Genomic DNA, 13,228 nt, shown 5'->3' with positions numbered 1-13,228 from the left:
TGTTCCTTTTATATAAGAGATGGCATCTCCCTGTGTTGTCCAGGCTGGACTCACACTCCTGGCCTAAGCCTCCTGAGTAATTGAGACTACATGTCTCTGTGCCTGGCTATGTTAATAATTTCATCATCTTAAGAGGTAAAAGGAATATTGATTCAAAGACCATTTCAAACCTTGGGAGATGGAGGAGGAGCAGTGGTATCTGGTTTTGAATCTTCTACTTCTTCAATGACATCATCAAGGTCATCCTCAATATCAATCACATCATCATCATGTCCATCATGAGCCTCAACAATAGCAGTTCCAAGTACTAGTAACATACACAGCAACCACTTCCCTTCCATGATCTACACATAAAAAGAGCAAAATCAGTTAACTGCATTGCCTCCTGTCAAGCTTCATAAAGACCACTAACCTCTCTCTCATTTAAAATTAAAGCTTTCAAATTGCAGAGCTAAAAAGATCTTATTATTTCCTTTTATAGATAAGGAAAGGCAGACTACAGAGATTAAAGGGTTTCCCTAAAATCAGTAAAAAGATTCAATATCAAGAAAATTTCAAAATAAAACTCAAACACACACAACTGTCCACATAGAGAAAATATTGTACTGGTTACACAGATGTAGGGCATTCAAATACAATTTCCAACAAACTTTTGCATTTGTAAAGTGCTTTACAACCGACAAAAGCCCTTTCATACACTAATTTACAACAGGAGATAACTCCTCTCACATTAAAGGCTTAACATGGATACTATTGCTCAAATAACATCAATAGAAATGTTTTCAAATTAGTTTTAGAACTCAACAAGGACCGGGCGCGGTGGCTCAAGCCTGTAATCCCAGCACTTTGGGAGGCCGAGATGGGTGGATCACGAGGTCAACAGATGGAGACCATCCTGGTCAACATGGTGAAACCCCGTCTCTACTAAAAATACAAAAAATCAGCTGGGCATGGTGGCGCGTGCCTGTAATCCCAGCTACTCAGGAGGCTGAGGCAGGAGAATTGCCTGAACCCAGGAGGCGGAGGTTGCGGTGAGCCGAGATCGCGCCATTGCACTCCAGCCTGGGTAACAAGAATGAAACTCCGTCTCAAAAAAAAAAAAAAAAAAAAAAGAACTCAACAAGAATATTAAAGCAAGAACAAGCTGCTTTTTAAAATCTGTTTATTTATTATTATTCTCTAACCAAGAAAATGCCCTGTGTATTATATCAGACATGTCTTGAGTAGTAATGGGCTCTCTTTGAAAGGACCACAGATCTAAAGAAATAAAAACTGGTTGGTAGTAGGTCAATTTTCATTTTTGGGCTGGAGAAGGTACAGCTAAAAGATGGGGGGAAAACAAGAAGATATACAACTAGAAATGTGTGCACACACACACACAAGATGTCCTTTTTCCCTCATGCCCTCTGCGCGCACAGTCATCCAATCAATCCTAGTCTTTCATTCTTCTCCATTACTGACACCAGGATACTTAATGTTACACCTTACATTACTACAGGCTCTAGTTTCTTCCTCCTCTTTCAAGCTATCCTACATGTACCAAGACAGACTCATCACCCAAAAACTATCACTGAGTCCATGTTTGCAAAAATCTCTAAGTCTTTTGGCTAGCCATCGGCACCCTCTCCCTCTATAGCTGCTTTGCATGCTATTCCCCCAAGAATCTTCAACTTCCATCAGTCAAGACCTTATTTCCCAGCCTGGGCAATGTATCCTGACCCTGTCTCTACAAATAGTAATAATAATAATAATAATAATAATAATAATAATAAATCCTGTCTCTACAAAAAATCAACAACAGAAAATTTTAGCCAGGCATGGTGACACACATCTTGTGGTCTCAGATCCTCAGCAGGCTGGGGTGGGAGGATTGCTTGAGCCTGAGAGGTTAAAGCTAAAGTGAGCTGTTGGGAAGGGTGTGGTGGCTTCATGCCTGTAATCCTAGCTGGTAATCTGCCTGAGCTCCAGAGTTCAAACCACGTCAACTTGGTGAAACTCCATCTCTACTAAAATACAAAAAATTAGCTGAGCATGTCTATAGCCCCAGCTACTCAGGAGGCTGAGGAAGGAGAATTGCTTGAACCTGGGAGGTGGAGGTTGCAGTGGGCCAAGATGGCGCCACTGCACTCCAGCCTGGGTCGCAGAGAGAGACTTCATCTGAAATAGATAAATAAATAAATACGCCAGGAATGGCAGTTCATGCCAGTAATCCCAGCACTTTGGGAGGCCCAGGCAGGCAGATCCCCTGAGGTCAGGAATGAGAGACCAGACTGGCCAACATGGCAAAACCCTGCCTCTACTAAAAATACAAAATTTAGCTGGGCGGGCCAGGCATGGTGGCTCATGCCTGTAATCCCAGCACTTAGGGAGGCCGAGGTGAGTGGATCACCTGAGGTCAAGAGTTTGAGACCAGACTGACCAACATGGAGATCAAAATTAGCCAGGCTAGTGGCACATGCCTGTAATCCCAGCTACTCGGGAGGCTGAGGCAGGAAAATCGCTTGAATCTGGGAGGTGGAGGTTGCAGGGAGCTGAGATCATGCCATTGCACACCAGCCTGGGCAACAAGAATAAAACTCCATCTCAGAAAAAAAAATCAGCTGGGCATAGTGGTGTGTGCCTGTAATCCCAGCTACTTGGGAGGCTGAGGCAGGAGAATCGCTTGCACCCAGGAGGTAGAGGTTGTAGTGAGCTGAGATCACATACTGCATTGCAGCCTGGGTAACTTTCTCAAAAATAAAAAATAAAGTGAGTTGTGATGGCTCCACTGCATTCCAGCCTGGGCAACAGAACAAGACTGTCTCAAACAAACAGAAAAAGAAAGATAGTTTCAGAGATATTTGCAGACCTGTGTTCATAGCGGTACTACTCACAACAGTCAGGGTGGAAGCAACCCAAATGTCCATCAATGAATGAATGATTAAACCAAATGTGGTATAGGCATACAGTGGAATACTATTCAACCTCAAAAAGGAAGGCAATTCCATCACCTGCTATAACACGGATGAACCTTGAAAACAATATGCTAAGTAAAATAACCAATTCACAAACTAATAAATACTTTATTATTTCACTTTCTTTAGATATGAGATATCTAAATAGTGAAATTCACAGATACAGAAATAGAATGGTGGTTACCAGGGGCTGGTAGGAGGGGGCAAAGGAGAGTTCTTTAAGGGGATATTTTTAATTCTGCAAGATGAAAGAAATCCATGTTTCACAACAATGTATAAATATGCTTAACACTACTGAAGTGCAGGTTTTAAAACTGTTAGGAGTAGCATGCCTGTGGTCCCAGCTACTCAGATATACCACAAATTTTTACAAAGGAGGGGAGGGGAGGGGGGCAAGGGGGAAAGTGGGAAGGGGAGAAGGAAGGAGGAAGGGAGGAAGAGAAAGTTGAGCTAAATTTCTGGCCTTCTGGTTGGCATGGTGGCTCACGCCTGTAATCCTAGAACTCTGTGAGGTGGAAGCAGGAAAGCTTGAGCTCAGGAGTTCTAGACCAGCCTGGGCAACAAAGTAAAGTATCTATAAAACATTAAAAAAAAAAAAAAAAGTGCTGAGAGTAGTGTCATCTGCCTGTAGATCCAGCTACTCAGGAGGCTGAGGCAGGAAGATCACCTGAACCCGTAAGCGCAGGAGTTTGAGACTGCTGTGAGCAATAATTACGCCACTGCACTTGAGCCTCGATGACAGAGTAAGACACTGTCTCTAAAAAAATAAATAAGGCTGGGTGCAGTGGCTCACGCCTGTAATCCCCGCACTTTGGGAGACTGCGGGTGGATCATGAGATCAGGAGATGGAGACCATCCTGGCCAACATGGTGAAAGCCTGCCTCTAGTAAAATACTAAAAATTAGCCTGGCGTGGTGGTGCATGTCTGTAGTCCAAGCTACTTGGGAGGCTGAGGAAGGGGAATCACTTGAACCCAGGAGGCAGAGGTTGCAGTGAGCTGAGTGAGATCACCACCACTGCACTCCAGCCTGGTGACAGAGCAAGACTCTGTCTCAAAAAAAATTAATGAATAAAAATTTGTGCTCTCTTATTTACAATGGAAACATGTATTTTTCAGGCAAAGTTCACCTCCTCAATCCCTGCAAAAACGAAAAAGAAACGGAATTAAGGTGAATTAGGGGGCTCCTTCATAAACACAGATAGTGCATTGATTCACAACCATGGCTGCCATTTTAGCCAATTAAGATTTTAGAAAAAAGGTACATCTTCTAAGATGATGCAATAGAATTAAAAAAAAAAAAAAAAGTAAGCCAAGGCAGTAGCTCATGGCTATAATCCTAACACTTTGGGAGACCAAGGCAGGAGGATCCTTTGAGCCCAGGAGTTCGAGACCAGCCTGGGCAATATGGTCAGACCTTGTCTCTACAAAAAAATTAAAAATTAGCCAAGTGTGGTGGCACATGCCTATAGTTCCAGCAACTTGGGAGGCTGAGGTGGGAGAATCACTTGAGCCCAGGAGACAGAGGCTCGAGGGCTGTAATGATGCCATTGCACTCCAGCTTGGGTGACCAGACCAAGACCCTGACTCTTAAAAAAAAAAGTCGGGGGGACGGGGCTGGGCACAGTGGCTCATGCCTATAATCCCAGCACTTCGGGAGGCTGAGGCTGGCAGATCACGAGGTCAGGAAATTGAGACCATTCTGGCCAACACAGTGAAATCCTGTTTCTACTAAAAATACAAAACATTAGCCGGGCATGGTGGTACATACCTGTAGTCCCAGCTACTCAGGAGGCTGAGGCAGGTTTGAACCCAGGAGGCAGAGACTGCAGTGAGCCAAGATTGTGCCACTGCACTCCAGCCTGGGTGACAGAGCAAGACTCTGTCTCCCAAAAACAAACAAAAAAAAGACAACTTCACACATTGCAAGAAAATACTTGCAAAACAATGCCTGATAAGAGACTTGCTTAAAAGTACATAAAGAACTCAAACTCAACAACAAGAAAACAATTAAAAACTGGGCAAAAGATCTAAACAGAAACCCCACCAAAAAAAAATATGCCATGGACCAGGCACAGTGGCTCACACCTGTAATCCTAGCATTTTCGAAAGCTGAGACAGGAGGATCGCTTGAGCTCAGGATTTCAAGACCAGCCTGGGCAACACTGCAAAACCACTTCTTGATCAAAAATACAAAAAATTAGCTGGGCATGGAGGCGCATGCCTGTGGTCCCAGTACTCAGGAGACCGAGGTGGGAGTATCACTCATGCCTGGGAGGAGGAGGTTGCAGTGAGCCAAGATTGTGCCACTGCACCCCAGCCTGGGTGACAGAATGAGACCTTGTCTCAAAAGAGAAAGAAGAAAGGATATTAGAGGTCGAAGACCAATTTAATGAAATAAAGCAAGAAGACAAGATTAGAGAAAAAAAGGATAAAAAGGAATGAACAAAGTCTCCAAGAAATATGGGACTACGTGAAAAGACCTAATCTGGCTGGGCGCGGTGGCTCACGCCTGTAATCTCAGCACTTTGGGAGGCCGAGATGGGTGGATTACGAGGTCAAGAGATGGAGCCATCCTGGTCAACATGGTGAAACCCCGTCTCTACTAAAAATACAAAAAAATTAGCTGGGCATGGTGGCGCACGCCTGTAGTCCCAGCTACTCGGGAGACTGAGGCAGGAGAATTGCCTGAAACCAGGAGGCAGAGGTTGCGGTGAGCCAAGATCGCGCCATTGCACTACAGCTTGGGTAACAAAGAGTGAAACTCCATCTCAAAAAAAAAAAAGAAAAGACCTAATCTATGTTTGATAGGTGTACCTGAATGTGACGAAGAGAATGAATCCAAGCTGGAAAATACTCTTCAGGATATTACTCAGGAAAACTTTCCCAATCTAGCAAGGCAGGACAGTATTCAACTCCAAGTAATACAGACAACACCACAAAGATATTCCTCAAGAAGACCAAGCTCAAGGCACATAATTGTCAGATTCACCAGGGTTGAAATGAAGGAGAAAAGACACTGAGGGCAGCCAGAGAGAAAGGTCAGGTTACCCACAAAGGGAAGCCTATCAGACTCACAGCAGATCTCTCAGCAGAAACCCTACAAGCCAGAAGAGAGTGGGGGCCAATATTCAATATCCTTAAAGAAAAGAACTTTCAACCCAGAATTTCATATCCTGCCAAACTAAGCTTCATAAGCAAAGGGAAAATAAAACCTTTTGTGAACAAGCAAGTACTCAGAGATTTCATCACCACCAGGCCTGCTTTACAAGAGCTTCTGAAAGAACCACTACACATAGAAAGAAATAACGAGTATTAGCCTTTCCAAAAATATACCAAAAAGTAAAGAGCATCAACATAATGAAGAATTTACATCAACTAATGGGCAAAACAGCCAGCTAACATCAAATGGCAGTATTAAATTCACATATATTAATATTAATCCTAAATTTAAATCGACTAAATCCCAAACCCATCGGTATGCTGCATCCAGACCCATCTCACATGCAAGGCTACACAAAGACTCAAAACAAAGGGATGGAGAAAGAGTCACCAACCAAATGGAGAGCAAAAATAAATAAATAAATAAAAAGCAAGAGTTGCAATTCTCACCTCTGATAAAATAGACTTTAAAGCAACAAAGATCAAAAGAGGCAAAGAAGGACATTACATAACGGTAAAAGGATCAATGCAACAAGAAGAGCTAACGATCCTAAACATATACGCACCCAATACAGGAACACCCAGAAATACAAGACTTATAAAGAGACTTAGACTCCCACACAGTAACAGTGGGAGACTTCAACATTAACATTAGACAGATCAATGAGACAGAAAGTTAACAACGATATGCAGGACTTGAACTCAGATCCGGAACAAGTAAACTTAATAAACATTTATAGAACTCTCCACTTTAAATACACAAAATATACACTCTTACTAGCACCATGTCACACCTACTTACAGGTTTAAATGAAATATTGGTTGGCTGCTTGTTTTTTTCTTCCCTCATTTTTTCCTGTCTCCATTATTAAGCACAATTATTGGTATAAAAGAGGTTTTCAATACCCATTTTTAGACTGCATTGTAGCCCGGCAATAAAGCAACACTTCCATTCTCTCTCCCTCTTCCTCTTCCTTCCTCTCCTTCATTCTTTTTTTATTTATTTTTCTTTTTTTCCCTTTCTTTTTTTTTTTTTAAAAAAAGAAAGCACCCTTGCTAAGCACTTTATAATAGTTGTGCTAATTAAATATATATATTTTTAAAAGTGTGGCACCTGACCCTGTCTCTCTCTCTCTTTCCTGCTCTTTCCATGTAATGTGCCTGCTTCCTTTTTACAAAAAAATAAAGTAAAATACAAAATAGTACAGCCACTTTGAAAACAGTCTGGTAGATTCTCAAAAAGGCCAATGTAGTCTTAACATATTATTCAGCAATCATGCTCCTAGGTACTGAACAAATTTGAATTTATGGATACAGAAGAACCTGTACATCAATGTTTACAGTAGCTTTATTCATAATCGTCCAAAACTACAAGCAACTAAAATTTCCTTCAAAAGGTAAATGGACAAACCATAATACATCCATATAATGAATTACTGTTTAACAATTAAAAGGCCGGCTGCGGTGGCTCACTCCTGTAATCCCAGCACTTTGGGAGGCCGAGATGGGTGGATCACGAGGTCAAGAGATCAAGACCATCCTGGTCAACATGGTGAAACCCCGTCTCTACTAAAAATACAAAAATTAGCTGGGCATGGTGGCGCATGCCTGTGGTCCCAGCTACTCGGAAGGCTGAGGCAGGAGAATTGCTTGAACCCAGGAGGCAGAGGTTGCGGTGGGCCAAGATCGCGCCATTGCACTCCGGCCTGGGTAACGAGCAAAACTCCGTCTCAAAAAAAAAAAAAAAAAAAAAAAAAAAACAATTAAAAGAAGTTAGCTATCAAGCCACAAAAAGATGAATAAGTCTTTTTTTTTGAGACGGAGTCTTGCTCTATTGCCCAGGCTGGAGTGCAGTGGTGCAATCTCAGCTCACTGCAACCTCTGCCTCCTGGGTTCAAGCAATTCTTCCTGCCTCAGCCTCCCTAGTGGCTGGGACTACAGATGCACGCTGCCATGCCCAGCTGATTTTTTTTGTATTTTAGTAAAGACGGGTTTTCACCATATTGTCCAGGCTGGTCTCGAACTCCTGAGCTCAGGCAATCCACCTGCCTCAGCTCCGCAAAGTGCTGGGATTACAGGCATGAGCCACCACTCCCTGTCCTTTCTTAAATTAAAAATAAAAATTTTGTTTTGGCCTGCACAGTGGCTCATGCCTGTAATCCCCGCACTGTGGGCGGCCGAGGGGGCATGAATCACGAGGTCAGGAGATCCAGACCATCCTGGCTAATAGGGTGAAACTCCATTTCCACTAAAACTACAAAAATTAGCCAGGCATGGCAGCACACATCTGTAGTCCCAGCTACTAGGGAGGCTGAGGCAGGAGAATCGCTTGAACCCAGGAGGCAGAGGTTGCAGTTAGACAAGATCACACCACTGCACTCCAGCCTTCGTGACAGAGCTAGACTCCATAAAAAAAAAAAAAAAAAAAAATTCTGAGACAGGGTCTCACTCTGTTGCCCAGGCTGGAGTGCAATGGCATGGTCTTAGCTGATTACAACCTCCGCCTCCCAGGCACAAGCAATCCTCCCACCTCAGCCTCCTGAGTACCTAGGATTTACAGGAACGTGCCACCACACCAGGGCACTTTAAAAAAAAAAAAAAAAAAACCTCTGCCTCCTGGGTTCAAGCAATTTTCCTGTCTCAGCCTCCCAAGTATCTGGGACTACAGGCACATACCGCCATGCCCAGCTATTTTTTTTTTCTTTTTGGGGATGGAGTCTCACTCTGTTACCCAGATTGGAGTGCAGTGGCTCGATCACAGCTCACTGCAACCTCTGCCTCCTAGGTTTAAGCAATTCTCCTGCCTCAGCCTCCCGAGTATCTGGGACTACAGGTACACGACCTCATGCCTGTCTAATTTTTTCGTATTTTTAGTAGAGACGGGGTTTCACCATATTGGCAGGGCTGGTCTCGAACTCCTGACCTTGTGATTCGCCCGCCTCGGCCTCCCAAAGTGATAGGATTACAGGCGTGAGCCACTGCACAGGCCTGACTTTCTGTATTTTTAGTAGAGACAAGGTTTCACTGTATTAGCCAGGATGATCCCGATCTCCTGACCTCGTGATCCTCCTGCCTTGGCCTCCCAAAGTGGTGGGATTACAGGTGTGAGACACCGTGCCTGATCAAAACAATTTTTTGAGATGAAGTCTCATTATGTTGCCTAGGCTGGTCTCAAACTCCAGGGCTCAAGTGATACTTCCATCTCGGCCTCCCAAAGTGCTGAAATTATAGGCATGAGCCGCTGTGCCTGGCCAAAATGGATTAATCTTAAATGCATATTGCTAAGTATAAGAAGCTAGTCTGAAAAAGCGACGTGCTATGTAAATCCAATTATGTACCATTCTGAAAAAGACAAAACTATAGAGACAGTAAAAAGATTAGCTGTTTGCAGGGGCTTGGGAGGGGGAGTTAGACTGAATAGTAAAAGCACAGGGCAGGCCGGATGCGGTGGCTCACGCCTGTAATCCCAGCACTTTGGGAGGCTGAGGTGGGCGGATCACGAGGTCAAGAGATCGAGACCATTCCAGTCAACATGGTGAAACCCCGTCTCTACTAAAAATACAAAAAATTAGCTGAGCATGGTGGCGTGTGCCTGTAATCCCAGCTACTTGGGAGGTTGAGGCAGGAGAATCGCTTGAACCCGGGAAGTGGAGGTTGCAGTGAGCTGAGATTGCACCACTGCACTCTAGCTTTGCAACAGAGAGAGACTCTGGCTCAAAAAAAAAAAAAAAAAAGCACAGGGCAATTTTTCTGCACAGGGCAATTTTCTAGGCAGTAAAATTATGTTTAATGATACTATAATTGTGGATACATGACATCATACATTTGTACAAACCCGTAAAACTTTATAGCAGAGTTAATTTTTTTAACTTTTTTTATTTTTTGTACAGAGGAGGCTTTGCCATGTTGCCCAGGCTGGTCTTGAACTCCTAAGCTCAGGCAATCTGATCGTCTTGACTTCCCAAAATGCTGGGATTACAGGTGTGAGCCACCATGCCTGGTTGAGAAAGTGAATCTTAATGTATAAAATATTTTAAAAAATCATTTATAAGGTCAAATGATCCAAGGATAGCACACAGAATGTGACAAAAATCTATTACAAATCTATGAAACAACTTTACTGAAGAGGGCAGAGGTAAAAGGTGCTCACTTAAGTAACTCTGGCAATGAGTAGAGTCAGTAAAACTAGATTGTACAAAAGCAGTGCTCTGGCCAGGCAATCCCAACACTTTGGGAGGCCAAGGTGGGAGGACTACTTGAGCCCAAGAGTTCAAGTCCAGCCAGCCTTGGCAACGTAGTAAGACCCTGTCGCTACAGAAGGGAAAAAAAAAGCACTGTTTCCCATGAGTATAGGGGTTAATAATCCTGATATTGCTATGCATGTATATTGTAACTGAACAACTAAGTAAATGGGTGGTGGGAGCCACTTTCTCGCTATTGGAGGGGGAATTTACAGATAAAGAAGGGAAGGAAGCTACAGGAATTCACCACGTAATAGAAGAGAATTAAAGACATCAGTATGAACTCATGTTCAGCTTAATATACACAGGGTTACATATAGAAATATTAATAGATGGCCGGGCGCGGTGGCTCAAGCCTGTAATCCCAGCACTTTGGGAGGCCGAGGCGGGTGGATCACGAGGTCAAGAGATCGAGACCATCCTGGTCAACACGGTGAAACCCCGTCTCTACTAAAAATACAAAAAATTAGCTGGGCATGGTAGTGCATGCCTGTAATCCCAGCTACTCAGGAGGCTGAGGCAGGAGAATTGCTTGAACCCAGGAGGCGGAGGTTGCGGTGAGCCGAGATCGCGCCATTGCACTCCAGCCTGGGTAACAAGAGCAAAACTCCGTCTCAAAAAAAAAAAAAAAAAAAAAAAGAAATATTAAGATATGTGCATACATGGCAAGTAGGACATACACATGTATTTCCTTCCTTTGAGCTAGCAGAGCCAAGAAGAACCTATATTCCAGTAGCAATAAACATACCTAATACCAAGATCTTAATTTCTAATACCATTCTCCAAAAAGAGGGAACAAAGCTCCTTGGAGAAATGGCTGATTCTAGCACTGGAGCAAGAAATATACAAGACAATTCTGAAAGGCCAAAGCAGTGGCTCACACCTATAATCCCAGCACTTTGGGACTTCAAGGCAAGAGGATCACTTGAGCCCAGGAGTTTGAGGTCAGCCTAGGCAACATGGTAAGACCTTGTTTCTATTTCTATAAAGAGAAAAAAAAAAAAAAAAATCCAAAAAAACCCCCCACCAAGCCTGAAGTATCTTGTAGTGCTGCAAATAAAGAAGTGCTCAAAAACTGTAACATTAACAACAATAATAAAAACCCACAATCATGGGGTTATGTCAGAGAGCCTACTAAAAGAGCTCTCAACGGCCAGAACAGGAACAGTCTGAGCAAGAAAATAAGTGGCACTGGATCACAATCCAAAGCATATAGGCCAGTCGTGGTGGCTCATGCCTATGATCTCAGCACTTTGGGAGGCGAAGGCAGGAGGATCCCGTGAGCCTAGGAGTTCGAGACCAGCCTGGGCAATATGGAAACCCCATTCCTATCAAAGAAAAACCACCAACAACAAAAAGAGTACAAAATAAATACTCCGTATTCAAGTCAGAGCACCAATAAATAAATAAATACCCAAGAGTCTATACTCATACAAATATATAACTGAATGAAAAATTACATAAAGAGGGATCAATTTCCCACGCAAAACTCCAGGTTATTTAGGCAGAGAGCCTGCCATCAAGGAGGTGGAGCACGATCCCAATGCTTACCTGTGGGCTACGGAAAGGGAGGGAGAAAACAGCAGAGAAAATTTGGCAAACACTACCTCACTCAGATGATCACGGTCAACATCAGCAGTGACACGTCACATTGATGGCATGTACCTTTGACACAATGTGATAAAGACAACAATTTAACCCCTGTTGTCTTCCTCCCAAAGATCCATGTCTTTAAAATGTCACAGTCATCAAACACAAGGCAAAGTCTGAAAAACTGTCATAGTCAAGAGGAATCTGAGGAGACAAGAGGAGTCTAAGACACAATGTAATTTGGTATTCTGGAACAGGAAAGGACAGTGGGGGAAAAAAAAAGGAAATCTGAATGAAGTATGGTCTTTGGTTATAAATATCGTCAATACTGGTATCAATATTTGTTCACTAATTATAATAAATGTATAATATTAATGTAAGTGGCAAATAACAGGGGAAACTAGATGTAAGGTATATGTATATAGGAATTCTCTATACTATCTTCGTAATCTTTCTACAAATCTGTAACTCTTCTAAAAAATAAAGTCTTTTTGTTTTTCTAGAGACCGGATTTAGCTCTTTCACCCAGACTGGAGTGTAGTGGCTCAATCATAGCTCACTGCAACCTCAAACTCCCCGGCTCAAGTGATCCTCCCACTTCAGCCAGCCAGCCACCCAAGTGGTTGGGATTATAGGCTTCAGCCACTGTGCCTAGCACAAGTTTCTGTTTTTTATTTTTGTTTTAGATGGAGTCTCAGTCTGTCTCCCAGGCTAGAGTGCCGTGGTGCAAACTCAGCTCACTGCAAACTCAACCTCCCTGTTTCAAGTGATCCTCCCACCTCAGCCTCCCAAATAGCTGGGATTACAAGCATGTGCCACCATGCCCAACTAATTTTTTGTATTTTTTTTGTTTTGTTTTTTTTCGAGACAAGAGTTTCGCTCTTGTTACCCAGGCTGGAGTGCAATGGTGCGATCTCAGCTCACCGCAACCTCCGCCTCCTGGGTTCAGGAAATTCTCCTGCCTCAGCCTCCTGAGTAGCTGGGATTACAGGCATGCACCACCATGCCCAGCTAATTTTTTGTATTTTTAGTAGAGACGGGGTTTCACCATGTTGACCAGGATGGTCTCGATCTCTCGACCTCGTGATCCACCCGCCTCGGCCTCCCAAAATGCTGGGATTACAGGCTTGAGCCACCGCGCCCGGCCCCTAATTTTTTGTATTTTTAGTAGAGACAGAATCAAGTGATCCTCCCACCTTGGCCTCCTAAAGTATATGAGATTACAGGTTACAGGCGGGAGCCACAACACTGAGCTGTCCTTTTTTTTTTTTTTTAAAAAAGTC

The 13,228-nt window shown here is 43.3% G+C and overlaps 1 protein-coding gene across 4 annotated transcripts in view; it reads right to left on the bottom strand.

Moving 5' to 3' along the window:
- The window catches only part of CANX (calnexin), a 46,875-nt gene that overhangs the window by 23,301 nt on the left and 10,346 nt on the right, over positions 1-13,228 (bottom strand). For all 4 annotated transcript variants that reach the window (XM_039460647.2, XM_039460646.2, XM_039460648.2 and 1 more), the window contains exon 2: positions 171-344. In XM_039460647.2, coding sequence (XP_039316581.1) covers positions 171-341 — 171 coding nt within the window. In that variant the 5' untranslated portion in view covers positions 342-344. The remainder of the gene's footprint in view (positions 1-170; positions 345-13,228) is intronic.

The sequence above is a fragment of the Saimiri boliviensis genome, chromosome 20 (genome assembly GCF_048565385.1).
Source record: "Saimiri boliviensis isolate mSaiBol1 chromosome 20, mSaiBol1.pri, whole genome shotgun sequence".
NCBI classification, from domain to species: Eukaryota; Metazoa; Chordata; class Mammalia; order Primates; family Cebidae; genus Saimiri; species Saimiri boliviensis.
Note: the sequence above shows the minus strand (reverse complement) of the source record. Positions and strands in the feature narration are given on the sequence as shown.